This window comes from Gavia stellata, unplaced genomic scaffold (genome assembly GCF_030936135.1).
Source record: "Gavia stellata isolate bGavSte3 unplaced genomic scaffold, bGavSte3.hap2 HAP2_SCAFFOLD_72, whole genome shotgun sequence".
In the NCBI taxonomy this organism is placed as follows: Eukaryota; Metazoa; Chordata; class Aves; order Gaviiformes; family Gaviidae; genus Gavia; species Gavia stellata.
This window is the reverse complement of record NW_026776494.1, coordinates 421,102-436,079: the sequence shown is the minus strand read 5'-3', so window position 1 is coordinate 436,079 and position 14,978 is coordinate 421,102. Positions and strand designations below refer to the sequence as shown.

General features: G+C 46.3%; 1 protein-coding gene across 1 annotated transcript; it reads left to right on the top strand.

The window, feature by feature from the left end:
- The first annotated feature begins 628 nt into the window (after positions 1 to 628).
- LOC132321043 (syntabulin-like) lies at positions 629 to 14,593 on the top strand. The gene is given in 8 exon segments (XM_059834650.1): positions 629 to 634; positions 3,347 to 3,437; positions 7,888 to 7,990; positions 9,882 to 10,145; positions 11,081 to 11,215; positions 13,181 to 14,095; positions 14,097 to 14,298; positions 14,543 to 14,593. Coding segments are annotated over 8 exon segments (1,767 nt in total).
- Positions 14,594 to 14,978: the final 385 nt, after the last annotated feature.

Genomic DNA, 14,978 nt, shown 5'->3' with positions numbered 1-14,978 from the left:
CTCGTCCTTTCACCGCCTCATATAACGGTTTGGCCATCGATCCAAAGTTAGGAATCCATGCTCGACAGAATCCAGCCATCCCCAGAAACCCTCTCAATTGTTTTCTTTTTGATTTTAGTTCTGCAGTTTTACAGCTTGCTTCTTTTCTCTCTATTCCCAAGTCTCTTGATATTTCGAAGAGCGGGTATCGAACCTTTTCCTTTGCAACTTGAGCCTTTTTCTGGGAAACTCGGTATCCTGCTAATCCCAAATAATTCAGCAAACTAACCGTGGCTTCCAAGCAGCTTTCTTTAGTGTCAGCTCCTGTTAGTATGTCATCAACATATTGTAACAGGGTTATTTACGTTGTCATATTTACCTTGCCACTGTTCCAATTCCTTTGCCAGTACGTTACCGAACAGAGTAGGGCTGTTGTTAAATCCGTGAGGGAGCAGAGTCCAGCACAGCTGCGCCTTGCTTCCTGTTGTGGGATTTTCCCATTCGAAAGCGAAGATTGTCTGCCTTTGTTCGTCCACTGGGATACAAAAAAAGGCATGTTGGCTACGGCCCGTGCAAAAATCCTTGTCACAACCTGAAGCACGCCACAGATGTGACATGGACGGTCCCTTAGCTCCTTTTCAAGACAGGCATGGCGGTAAGTGCAGGAGACAACTGAAGCCAGAAAACACTGACAGGAATGGCATGAAGGTTTAAAGAAAAAGAAATACTGGGCACTGTTGTGAATGAGTGGTTTAGGCTGCTTAAAGAATCGCCATTCAAGGTATTGGCAAAAGTGATTTTAATAGAAGTTTATAAATATGCGACTTAATAGAATGAGTGGGATGCCCGTGGAGCCGTGCTAGCGACCATTATTGACTTGCATCAATGATTTTAGTGTTCATTTCATCTTGACTGAATTTTTAAATAATTGCCTCATTTTCCCCCTATGCTTTTCTTTTCTTACTTTTATTTGAAGTGAAACTGCTAGAGAAAGTCATAAAAGGCTAAGAAGAAAAGAAACACATAATTCTGGTTAGCACTTTTTTGTGTGATCACAGTGAACCCAATTGCAGAGTTTCCTTCAGGCAAGCAAAACTCTCCTCTGTAGGGCTGTTGAGAAAATTGGCAAGTGGCCCATGCCAACCGAGGAGCGATGCTGGGACACAAAGTATAGAACTACAAGGGTAACTATTTATTCCTGTGCATGAGGTGTCCCAGCCAAATGGGGGCACCGCAAATGGGGTTTGACGCAGGGTTCTTCTCATCTTGGAGCGTTCATGTACAACACGATTTGAGTAATCACCAGCACCCAGATGATGCTGGGAGAGTTTCAGAGATGTGCTAGAGGGGCTGGGATGCTGGCGTTGTTTTGGTTGCCCAGGGGTGTCTTTTATCCTGCTTAGTTTGATGGTGTGATTAATTCCTTTTCAAATTCTTCAGAGCCTTGCATACTACTGATGTCAAACCCGTTAGGCTATAGCTGCGCAGCTGCCTGACTCCAGTTCTTTGGGGAAATGTTTTCTGTAGCTCAGTAACAAACCTGCTAAGTCAGAGGTGGATGATGTCAGAAGTTCTTGCTCTGAGAGAGGGCTTCAGTTTCATGGGTGAGTTCTTTCTGAATTCTGAAAGAAGTTCCCTGACTGCTTTGATCCAGCCTGCTAAACTCAGTCCTTGCTTCCTCGCCCCACCTGCTCGAGATCATAATTTTTGTGAAAACGGAGACAAAGGATTTGTTTGAAGATCCTCTACGTACAACTCAAAACGGGAAATCTCCCTGCCTGCCTCCTGACTTGCCTCTTCCTCTCCATTCTTTTTGTCTTTCTGAGGCTGAAGACTGCTCTAGTTTGATTTCCCTGGCTGTTTGTGGTTCTAATGCTTGTCATTCTATTCCTGCAGTTCTTCTCCCTGTGACACGGCTACCTCGTCCCCATTCCCGACTGCCTTCCTCTCCACCCGCTGGAGTTGCTTAAAGAAGACTTTGGTTCGGAGATCTTCCCCCCCAAAACCTGAACCAGGTGAGGGTAAAAATGCATCTGCCAGACGGCCAGTTGCTGCTTCCAGAATTGCCCCTGGTATCTTTTGTTTTGTTCTCTGCTCCCTTTGCACGTGGGACTGTGGCCTCTCCCGTGTTGGTCTTTCTGCCGCTGAATTTAACTGGAAATCATCTGGTAGCACTGAGCAGAGCTTTTCAGTGGCCAGTGTGTGCAGACCTTCCAGAGCACTTCAACTCCAGTCATAAATACCAGACTGGCCAGCATGGGCCTGTATGTCAGGGGAAGGATCCATACAGGAGATGTCTCTGGATCTGGCAGCCTTACATACTGCTGGACTCTGCCTCTCTTGAAAATGGCGATTGCCTGAGCCGTTGGGCAGCTCCTTCAGGCTCTGTAGGGGAAGAGAGCGAGCAGCAAGGTCGTGTTCTCGAGGATCTCGGCTTGAGAATGCCGTTTATGGAAGAGCCTCCTCCTAGACCTTGTCTCTTACAAACGGCTTGCTTAAGCAACCCTCTATGGTGCAGGCTGCCTGGAGACCTTGGGAAGGACCCATTACTCGTGACCAGCTGTTTCTCCATCCCTGTGCTTGGTGTATGGAAGCTGCTCTCAGCGCTGACGCTGGGAGGTCTGAGGCCTTCTGTAAAAGCTCTGAGTTATCTGCTGGCTCTGGTTTTCCCAGACTGTGCATCAAATACAGCTTTGTTGAGCCTCAAGTGGGGCTCTTGTTCTTGTCCAGACTTTTGCTCTGACACCATCAAGTGCGGAGGACTGGGATTTTTCAAAAGCATCATGTTTCTCTTTGGGCTTCCTGGGGAGGGGTTGCAGTTGTGCAAGGCGTGTTGGGGAGCTCAGTCTTCCTTTGGGATGCTCTCTGTGGGACAGGACAATTGCTTTGAGCTGCCTGTATTTCTGGAAGGCTTACCCACATTTGCCTTCCATCGGAAATACTGCTTAGTGGCACTTGTTTTTAATTAATAAAAAAAAAGGGCGGGGAGGGAGGGGTGTGTGAATAGCAGAGTGCGAGTGTACAGTGGATGATCTTCTCCTGCTTGGAGTAAATGGTTTTATCATTAAAAATATCCCTTCAGTGTTCCAAAAATCAGTTCCCTTAAAGATTGAAGTGCTTGCTGATGGATTCCTGGCTGACAAAATCCCCTCCCAGCTTGCTTCAATAGGAAATCCTCTTTAAAGTGGCATTGAGATTATCTGGTGTGATTTCCTTCAATTAATCATACTTGTCTAACGCCTGTATTTTTGTTCCTAAATACTAGGATCAGAAGTTCATAGAAACATCTTCTGTGTCTGCTTTAAATGAGTTAAAGCTCTTGTCATGTCGGGTTGAGGGTTTCTAATGTTATTTTTTCCTCTTTCAGAGGGAGATGAACATGCACATCTCGCCCTCCAGGAGCGAGGACGCCGTGTCCGGGTTCAAGCCCGTGCTATCCTCAAAGCTTGCGTCCTGGAGTTGGGCATGGAGGGGCGTCACCCTGGGAAGGTGTGGTGTGCTGTAGCAGTTGGAGCTGTGAGGTCTGGAAGGCACCAGCGCTGTGAAGTCTGGTGGGTGGTGGGGGGTGGATGCGGCTGTTGGGGGTCCGTCATTTGCATAGCCCCGCCCTCCCCCGCACGCTTCAGAACGTTTGGGTTCCGGTGGCAGTTTGTGAGTGGTCCCTCCCAGTTGGCTCAACGGACCCGGCACAGCCAGTAGATCCCGCTGGAGCTCCTCTCTCTGGCATGAATCCCTCGGTGTTGGAGATTTAGAAGAGGTGACATTTGAATCTCCAGGTCTCCTTAGATGACCTTCAGGAGCTGTGGGCTGTGGGTGGGGACTGGCTCTCTTTCCACTTCCTAAGTGGAACAGCTTTAAGAGGTGAATCTGCCATTTCCCTTCTTCTGGGGGTTACGGGAGCTGTTTGGGAGGTGAGGGAGATGTACATTCACGGTCTTGAGCCAAATTGGATAGAGCAGAGATGGACTGTCATTTGTCTGACCTCAGCTGTGTATCTGTAATGTAGCTGTAATTGTCTCCGCCTGCAGAAGTGGACTGAGGTCCTATTTTGTTTTAAAGGAGATATAACAAATAAAATCAGTGACTCTAGTGTGCGGTCTTTCTGCCCAAATATGTAAGCATTTACTTTAGGATAAGGTAAGCAGTGCCTTGAACTCACTGGTTCTACTGAGTAACTCTCTGTTGTCTAAAAATGGGACCGAGGTTGGCTCAGACGTGGGTGTCTACGTTAGAGACATTCATGTTTAGTCAGATGAATCCCACCCCAGTCTCCTGTGGTCCTCATCAGGTCTCTGACAGCTCTGCTGTTAGCCCTTATGGAAGCCAAGTACAGTCTCTGTCTCTTTTATCTCTCCTTTTTTGTTTGTTTAGGGTTTTTGGTTTTTTTTTTGTTTAACAGAAAGGAAAGTCAGTCTTGGACATTCAGCTGCAGAAGAAAGTTTGTGTTTGAAGATCACGCTTGGATCTTTCAAGTAGGTCTAATTAGATGCCTTTTCCTCTTCTGTTCATCCCTGATAAGCTTAGGCACTCTCTGTTTGTCCTGTTTCTGAGGACCGCTGCCCAAGGCGCCTAGCATTGCACAGGGAAATTTCTGTATCTCATTTCGCACCATGAATTTTGTTAGTCAGCAGGCATGAAGTATTTTTAGAACATAAGCTAACTAAATTGCACTGAAGTGAAAAAGGTGCTCCGTAACATCCGAGAGAGAATTCTGGAATGTAATCGGAATATAAATATTTTGAGCAAAAGATGCTTTAAGAGTTAGATAAAAATTATTAGCATAGCACTATTTTCTTTAGTTTGGATTTTTATAGTTCTTCGATTTAAAGTTTGAATTTAAACAAATTTAGTTGAATTGATGTGGAAAACATGTTCAAATAGCCAAGCATTTCTTTCAAAGGAGAATAAGCTAAGTAGCACTTACAGTTTTGGCTTTGAAGTGTTTTGTATGTTTGAATGCAAATCTACAAGTTTCTGTTGAATTCAAGTGGCCTAGAAAAGTGATCTTTTAATTCTGTGTCGCAAATTTTATGAGCCACCCCCTTCTAAAAAATGATGGTTGCCATTGCTTAGTGGAGATGTAGACAATTAGTGGTTGGACTGTGGCCTCTCAAGACACATCTCTCCTTTTGTTCAGAAGACTCTTAGGCTGTAGCAAGCGCCCAGACGTCACAGCGAAAATGGAGGATGCAAAAAAGAAGTCAGCAAGTTACAAAGGAGGAATGGGCAAGTAAAAGGCAAAAGCCTGAGTCCCATCTGTCCTAAATAATGAACTGCTCAGCCCTGGGCTGGTGGCACAGGCCACCTGCAATTCAGGGTGTCGGGCACAAATATTCTGCAGTAAGGTACTTATCTCCTACCTCACAGAAGGAAAAAAAAAAAAAAAAAAAAAAAAAAGGAGATGCCTGTCACTTAGTTCAGTAAAGGGAAAAGAAATTTCTATTTAGATGTGTGTGCAGGATGGACTTGAGGACAGAGAAGAAGGGCACCCTAACAGCAGTCTGCTGGGTAGACTGAGGTGATGCGGGGAGTCTGCTCCCAGGGAAGCTGTTCCCCTTCGTAGAATTCAGTAACTGTTTTGTTGGGGGTTTGAAGCCGAGTTCCCAGCAGGCACACCATAACTCCTTTCTCTCTCTCTCTCTCTCTGGCCCGTTAATTGTCTCGATACTGCTCCAGATTTACAGAGAGTGGGATGCCCACCGTTAAAGGGAGGTTCTCGCCTCAGGATGCCTGACACCTCGAGCATAGCCTTGCGCTTGGTCCATGAGAAAGCCACGGCTCTGACTGCAAAGCTGAGTGAGTAGGGGATGCAGAGATGGGACTTTTGCAGGGAGCGCCTGAGCCGCCGGGCTGCTGGACAGGGTGAGACCCATGCCAGCCAATTCATCTTTTAGCTCCACATGCCTTTTGGCATAGATGCAGGTCTCGTGGGGATTGTGGGGACGTGCTCCTGCATCTGGAAAAGATGGCTGAGTTCTGGCGTAAGAAGGGCCCTGGGGTTTCAAGGTCAGAGTTGAGGCAGGTATGGAAGATGGCAATAGCTGTGATCTTTAGTCAAAAAAATTCCTTTTTGTATATTCAAGCAGTCTGGAAGATGAGTCAAAAAAGAGAAGCCGATGCTACACACACTGCACACTCTTAAGTATTTGTTTTAAATAGGCGTGAGGTCAAGCTAGAACATGCTTTGCAATTTGGGTATTTACTGCAGCAAATTTTCTGCTCTTTCTGACTGTTTTCTGTGACTTTTAGCTCGTTTCACCTCCACAGAAAGAAATACTGTGCATATGAAAGAGGCCGTTATGAATCTTCCCTTGGGAGATATTTTTTTTGTGCTCTGCTTTTAAATTACAATCTTTATTATTTATGCCAACGTTTAAAATAGCTTTCTGATTCCCTGGTTAAAGTATTCTGAACCTACTCCAGCTACATTTTACTATGCACAACTCCCACCAATCATCAGATTTTATTTCAAGTCATTTTTCATGAAATAACACGCATTGCAGCCAGAATCCTGTGTTGCTGTTACCTGGTTTTCTCTACAGTTCCTCTACAGTTTTCCAGCTGTGTTCCTCCTCCCTGTGTTGCCAGTATTTCTTTTTATCTTAGAACACACAAGTTCCCATCATCTCCCTTCCTAAACAGTGCCCTGTAATCGTGTTACCATTTTTGTTGACCTTTTTTGGGATTCCTGCAGGTTATTAACGCCTTTTTAATGAGAATCCTGGGATTGGAACTGTTTTCTGAGCAATGTTTACTCAGGAATTGGTAGATTATTCCCTGTTCTCTTTTCCTTTACATCCCCTATTTCTTTTTTTGTCTGACACCCTGTTATGTTCAAAGTGGAGCTATGGGAATAACTGATTTGGGGCTTTGCTGCCAAATCAATACATTAAAGAAAACCTGTGTTTCAGACTGAACAGAGATGATACTCAACCTAAAATCTTTAGAATGACTGGGGAGATTTTTTAATGTTTTCACCCCTTTTTAAAAGAAGAAAGAAATTTGACAGTTTTCAAAATGAAAGCATCATTTCAGACAGAAAATAGAAAACTCTGGTTTTCCATTTTCTGGCCATGTTTGCCTTCAAATCATAAACAGCTTCAGTGTTCGCTGACCTTTGTTCTTTGGTGGCCAGATTACTTCCCTAAAAGTATTTGTTTCCCTCAGAGTGATTCCTTTTAACACTTTTTGAGCAGTACTGAGTGCATATGTCTATATGTTCCTTCTGTTTATGTATCTCTATTTATGTGTAGGCATAGAAAGCGAAGCAAATGTCTTTATCTTAGTCATGCAAATCTCACTTATTTGATTCCACTGTGGTATAAGAGCATGGGGTAAGCGGTGGTTACTGGGCTCAAAAGTGGAAGCTCGACCATAAAGACCTCAGCAGGTCTTTGCAGAGAGATAGTGGTGGCATTTCGAACATTTGGCCCCTTTAAACACTGGGATTTTACTTGCATTTATGCACCTAGATATCTAAATCCTGGGGAGGTTGTGTTTTAGATGCCTTCGCTCTATTTTTGGTTCTCATTTGACATCACAATTGTGTGTTCCGAATCACTGGGCTTCTGACGGAGCCACGTGAGCAGCCTCATTCACGTGCTGATGGCTGTGAGAAAGCAAACAGGTTGTCACAACAAATGTTCCTGGCCGCGTCCTACAATGGCTTCTGTAGCATGAGGGTTTTGTGTTCAAATGTTTTTTCTGCTCTTGTTGAAGTGCCGGTTCTGAAGACACGTTGAAAATCTGGAACAAGCCCAGCGCTTGTCCTCAGGGATGTTTGAAAATTCATGCAACTTCTAAAATGCACACAGGACGGACGAAGGAAGGATGCTTGGGATTCATTGTTATTTTGAAAACAGACTTTGAGTTATCATCATGTTTTTACTCTTCCCTTTTCCTTGCCAGGGAGTGAAGCCGATTTCAGCTCTTCAAGCAGCATGGGCGGTATTTCAGCGCCTGAAGTCTACGTGTCTGCTGCTGGAAGCAAAAGATCTTCTTTTTCTCTCAAGTAAGCAAAGCAATCTTTCGTGAATAGTGCAGGTGTCACTAGTGCAGAGGTAGACTACTCTGTAAGGTCTTGCAGCTAATACAGACAATAGCAGTATTGTGAGTTTTAAAACAATTTGGGTGATGCTGTGCTCTTGGGCAGTACTTATGTTGATGAGACCTGTGATATGAGAAAGAAGAAAAAAAAAATACAAATGCTGTGTTTGGAGACCAAAACCAGAGTTCAAACTGACAGGACTGGTTTCCTGCCCTTTGTGGAAGAGCTGGCAGGCAGGCTGGGACTGGCAGTGGGATAGCCCTGTGCTTAAGGCACGCACGTCTCCAAGGTCGCAGCTTGCCCCAGTGTACAGAGGTTGGCAGAATGATGCTTAATGAGCAGTTTCCTGTCTGTGTCATGAGACTGTTGGAAAAATAAATGTTACTGAAGTGCTCTCTAGGTTAAACCTAATAAGTAAAGGTACTGGCTGGGGGAGAAAGCAATACTAGATATAATATGAAGCCCTAAAATCACCTTACTTGCAGTAAGATGATGTATCATTTCATAGATTATTGTGCATTTAAATGTAACTTTACGTTAGAGCATACTGACCTACTTAATTGGACAGAATTCCTCTGTAAGAATGCTCCTTCAAATGCGTGGCTGTGTTACGCACAGTCTGGGCAAATTCTGCCTCACACAAGAGTTGATGCTGTACTGTACCGAGTGGAAAGAGATGTCTCCTTTGCAATATGTTCTCTTTTAACTGTTTGGCTTAAGTCGCTGTGAAACGTTTCCACGTTGTCACAAGCCACAGTCCTGCACTTCATTGTGAAATGGTTATAAAATGACCCAAACGGCAGCAGTGCGATGAAGGTCTGCAGCAGCCACTCAACCACCTGTTCCTTATAAACTGTTCCATTTTCGGAGAAGGGAGGAAACCAAGTCAGATGATTTTGAGAAGAGAGCTTGCTTCATAATTCTGTGGTATTTCAATTTTTATGTTTAAGGTTTCTCTTTTGCTGTCTGGATTTGCCTTTTACCATATTTTTTTGAAACCAGCCCTTCCGTTACAGTTTAGAAGAACAACTGGCATGAGAGGATGAAGTTAGCAGCGTAGTAGTGCAGAAGGCAAAGCAAGTGAGGAATGCCCCTCGAGAAGCTGTCCTCAGAGCACCCCAGCCCTTTGGCAGCTGTCAGGCAATGCAGATACCAATTGCTGTCAAGCACACAGTTGACAGTCCGATTATTTAGTAAAGAGTGGGAAAAGAAAGGTAGATATGTATGAGGGCAAACTGAAAGGAAGAAAGAAAAGGCTGTGCTTTTTTAATACTCTTTCAGACTGCTCACAGTGGGTTTCGAACTATATCTAAGCAAGTGAATAGCTGACAATGGCAGCTGAAGCAGCCGGTATGCCAAAGGCAGGAAAGAACAGTGGCTCAACCAAAATCTGTTTTCACTGCACGCTGTGATCCTTCAGGCTGCTTGCTGAGGAGCTTGAAAGCAGTCTTACAGCAGACCTCCGTGGACAGGCATCTCTATGCAGACCTGGCTGGGAAAGGCTGAAGTGTGGTTCTTTTGGCACTAGTCCAGGCTGCAGTTCTCTCATTACTTAATGGAGTCAGAGGTTCAGGGAACGTGGATGATCTGATGGAGTCACTGGGAATCGTGCTATCCACTGAGAAATGTGAAAATGGCTGAGGTTTTCCTAGATCACGTAATTCAGACTGAGTGCCCCACAGTCAGTGAAAGAACGTGCAGTGGCTGATGACTTTGGGACTGACTTTCTTCACGGCCACTCACAGTTACCTGTCTGTTTTAGTGTTTAGACAACTTTGTGTGTAAAATAAGACACATAATGGGTTGCGTGATGAGGATAATCCAATATGCCTTAACCGTGTTGCTTCCCCTGCAGTCGTGGCCCTTATGGTCGGAATAATGGATCCTTATCCTACAAGTCCAGAGCCAGCCCACCTGCTTCTCGTGAAAAGGACCCTTTGTCAAGACTGGGCAAAAGCCAGCTGTGTCCTGCTAACGTCCGCCAGAATTACGGGGCTTCTTCAGCCAGCAGGAGCAAGTCAGGCTCATGCAAAGGAAGCGACAGCAGCTCAGTGATGAGGCAAGTCTTTATTTCAGCATGCCAGTGTTCAGCACGCTGACTTACCGTCTCTGCACGGTAATGTGGCATTGGCTGTCTGGGTTGCCGTGCAGGTCAACTTGCTCCTCAGCATAGGTGTGACTCCTCATATTGGTGGCTCGCCAGTCAACAGGGTGCTCCATCCCCTGTAAAAGCTTTATTGTTCCAGCACTGTAAAACTCAAGGTTACTTTTAGTCAAAGCCCGTTATAGTTGGTTTTCACCCCAAGGCAGGCTCCTTCATGTGGTTTCAGGGCATCAATTCCCATGTGGATTTACTGGTTCTTTTGTATAAGGGTCCTTTCGCTTTGGAGAGTCTTGGATGGGGTAGTATAGAAAACATGATACACTCAGGTGAAAATTCACCCTGCTCAGCCTTAGGCACCTCTCTGTGCAGTTTCCCGTACAGGAAAGAAAACAGATACCTGTCAGAGCATGCAACACGTATTGCAGAGAAGAAATTGCCACCACGCTGCTGCTGTTGCCCTCTCTCTCTCTCTCTCTCTCTCTCTCTCTCAGGCAACTCAACAGCCAAGCATGTCAGATATGCACCTAAAGCCAGACAGGATGAATCTAGGTTTCAGGGTGCTCAGCTTCCTACCTCACATGTGGAGCTGAATGCAGTCCCTACACTACCTCACCTGACCGTGTCTGCAGCTGGGTGCCTTTGCCGGTGGCCCGGCTGCCTGCCCTTGGGCACACCACCTGTTTAGGGTGAGGGGTTGGCTGGGTGTTTTAAAGTTAAATGTCTCCCTGCACTGAAGACAAGTATAACAAATAGCAAATTTTGCACATAGCCACAAATCAGCCATTTCCTCAAGTACTTTGATTTGCCGGAGGGAGTCACTTGTGCAGGCGGTGAGGAGCCCCAAATGAGTCAAGCTTTGTATTAGTGTATGGGATGTTTTTCTTTTTGCCAGGACTTAAGAACTGTAGGAGTGATGTTATGTGATGGTTTGATTTTTTTTTTCTTGTCACCATTTCTTGTGGTGACAATCACAGCATGAAGCCAGAAAATCCAGAGCAGTGCTTGACTCCTCTGCAGCAGAAGGAACTTACAGTGCGGCATTTGAAAACAAAGCTGAAGGAATCTGAGAGCAAACTTAAAGAAAGGTATATTTCACTTCAGAAATCAGAATTAGAAAGACTAATTCAGGAGCAATTAGGGGTGGGAATCCTGAATGTTTTTACTCATTTCTGGACCACATAAAGTCTTCATTAAGAAATTTGAAATATGATCAATCTGATTAGGGTCGTTTCAGGTATTTCAGGTTTCATAGCGTGCTCCGTGAATACGTACCATGCAGTTTAGTTATGAATATGGCTGCCTCTTTTCCCTTTTCTGAACTTCCCTAGCAGAATGTTTTTAAAGGGTCATTTTTTACCAGTCTGATTTAGCATTGAGACCTTTTCTACATAAGAGTTTCGACTTGCAAGCATGTTATTACCTTAGTCTCCTGTTCTGCTTGATTCAGTGAAAGATGACTACAGCTGTCCCCCTTCTCCCCTAATGAAAGAAAAGCTCTTACACCAACCAGTGTGCCCGCTTGTGGTTTTGTCGCTTAGATACTGATTTTTTCGCAAGAGCCCTTTGTATGGATGCTGAGCAAAAAAGCGGCAATGTGCATTCCACAGCAACAGACGTCATCTCTGTCATCTCTTTTACTAAAGCTGCGCTCTGAGAGCTGGCTCTCCAGCACACACAGCCCAGGCGGGCACAAAGGGGTGTTTGAGTGGAGCCCCAAGGCAGAGTCCCAGGGACCCCTTGGACCAGCTCGGGATAGCCCGACCTCTGCATCTGGGAGGGCTGGATCTCAGTAAGGGCCCCCTCTCCCCACTTGCTTGCAAGTCAAGGCAGCAGCCTCTGGCTCCACGCTGGGCTGGGTGGGTGCAAAGCAAGCCAGATGCCTGCAGCCCCGAGCCCTCCTGCTGTCTGAGGCCAGTGTTGGCTCTGGCTGTACGTGACGAGCTGCTGGCAGGCACAGGGGACGCATCCAGGCAGCAGTTCCTCATTTCACAGAATCACAGAATCATTAAGGTTGGAAATGACCTGTGAGATCAGCTAGTCAAACCATCAACCCCACACCACCATGCCCACTAAACTGTGTCCCACAATGCCACGTCCACACATTCCTTGAACACCTCCAGCGATGGTGACTCCACCACCTCCCTGGGCAGCCTGTCCCAATGCTTCACCACTTTCTCAGTATAGAAGTTTTTCCTAATATCCAGCCTGAACCTCCCCTGGCACAACTTGAGGCCATTTCCTCTTGTCCTGTCACTAGTCACCTGGGAGAAGAGACCAACACCCACCTCTCCGCAACCCCCTTTCAGGTAGCTGTAGAGAGTGATGAGGTCTCCCCACAGCCTCCTCTTCTCCAGACTGAACATCCCCAGTTCCCTCAGCCGCTCCTCATCAGACTTGTGCTCCAGACCCCTCACCAGCTTCCTTGCCCTTCCTCCTCTGGACACGCTCCAGCACCTCAATGTCTTTCTTGTAGTGAGGGGCCCAAAACCGAACACAGCATTCGAGGTGTGGCCTCACCAGCACCGAGTACAGAGGCACGATCCCCTCCCTACTCCTGCTGGCCACACCATTTCTGATACAGGCCAGGATGCTGTTGGCCGCCTTGGCAACCTGGGCACATTGCTGGCTCATCTTCAGCCGGCTGTCAATCAACAGCCCCAGGTCCTTTTCTGCCGGGCAGCATTCCAGCCTCCAGCTTTCCATTTCCTCCAGGGTGAGGCAGTAGGTGAGATGTTAAGCGCTGCACTGGTTGGACCTTACCTAGAGCCAGCACTTGCACCTCAGAATGTCCAGGATCAGAGCACAGCCCACAAGGCTGCTGGCTGTGTGGCGAGGTTGGTGACTCTAGTTAGCAATCAGCCGGCGTGTCTGGGCAGCCGACTGACATCTCTGCCAGCTCCGTTCAAGGCAGCAGCAAGTGCTGCATGGAAAAGCTTGCTTCTTTCTTGGAGCATCTCCGCAGCATAGCCATCCCAGTGCAGTGGAGCCTCATGTTGACTCTTTAACTGACCGGTCAGCAGAAGCTTTATAACTTTTTTATTTTGCTACAGGGAAACAGAAATAGAAGAACTCAAAGCTCAGCTGGGACGGATGAAGGAAGACTGGGTTGAGGAAGAGTGTCATCGTGTGGAGGCAGAGCTGGCCGCCTTGGAAGCAAGAAGGGAAGTTAAACAACTCAAGCAGGTTATTGAAAGCATGAAAAACAGCTTGGCTGAGAAAGACAAAAAAATGCAGCAATACTTCATAGACATTAGCATTGAAAACAAGAAACTGGAATCTTTGCTGCAGAGCATGGAGATGGCTCAGAGCAGCTCTGTGAGAGATGAGCAGTGCCTGGAGCACAGGTGTGACTCAGAGGGGAAGCCGTTGGTGTTGTGTGCCACAATGCCAGACAGCCTCACCACAGAGGACCAAGCTCTGGAGGAGGTGGCAGATAGTGGGCTGCTTCTTAATGAGGGCACAGCTAACGGGACTGATTCCTGTGAAGACAGTTTGACCACCATAACCTCTGAGTTGAGTGATCCAGCTCCCTCCAGTTCTGCTGTGAATCAAGAGATGCTTGAAAATGTTCTGGATGAGAAACTAACTTCTTTCCAGGAGGAGGAGAAAGTCAGCAACGTGATGGTGGAACAGGCCATCCAGACTGACGTGGTGGCATCTAGCCTAGATGTGGAGCAGCTCATTCAAAACATCTTCAGAGCTCAAGATGCCTGTCCTCTAAGCCCACCGTCTTCACTGAAGGAACTGGGTGAATTTTCTCCTGGAAGGTTCAGTGACTCTGGTATCGTAGTGGACTTAACTCCAAGTCATCTAAACGCTGCCATGCTTTTGTCACCTATGGAGTCTCCATGCAGGAAGGTGGAGCACGGAGTTAATGAAAACTATTTCGTGAAAGAACGTGATTTTACAGAACCTCATGATGATGAAGCCTTTGGGTATGTCAAGACAGGAATAAAGAAGAGATACTGTAGCAGCCCCTGTTGTACCAACTATCCTGTGGGCTTTCTGTACTCGGAGAGGAGGAACAGATCCCGTTTACAGTATTGGAGCATTGCTTTGTGTTTGTGGCCTGGTGGCCCTGCACTCTACACCATACACCCTTCGAGATGAAAACCTGAAGTCCACTCCACCCCTGGGCACCGGCTGGCTGAGGCAGAGAGAAAGAGGGGTGAGAGAGATCATAAAAAGTTATTGTCTATTCTGATAGTCCACTATTTTGCTCCTGACTATTTGATCGGCATTATAAATTGTTTCGAAAACACGTTTCTTGTTTCAAAATGAAAAAGCTGAACCCTGTAGTTCCACAAGATGGTTTTAACTGGTGTTTTTAACAGTACTGCTGCCTACAGAAGTAGTCTTCCTGCTCCCAGGCACTGTGTCTCTCCCCTGTGCTGATGTCTTTCTGGTGCCAGCACATCTGCACAGCGAACATGACCAGGGAAATCAAGGAGAATTACAGCTAGCGCTCTGCCATGTTTGTTTGCTGAATTAGCTTGAAGCTCAATCAGTTTCCCTGGCCGGTTCACTGAGCAAACGTACAAGTGCTTTGCACTGGCTCAAGGGTAGCACAAGATGCGCGTGGGAACAGATGGCTGGAGAAAGGTGGGGTATGTCTTTAGGCAGCACTAACCTGAAACATTTGTGAAACTACAGTGTTAAGTGAGGGACGTGGAGACTGGTTCCCACTAAGGGTATCACTCATGTACTCCAGAAAGGCTGCTAGTGTTTACAATTTGTTGTCCAGAGAGTCAATTCAATTTAGAGGTAAAACCCATATTTCCCAGGAAGCTTCAAGCACATCATTCATGCCTGTCTCGTGCAGTGCTCTTAATCGTTGATGGGAGTCTT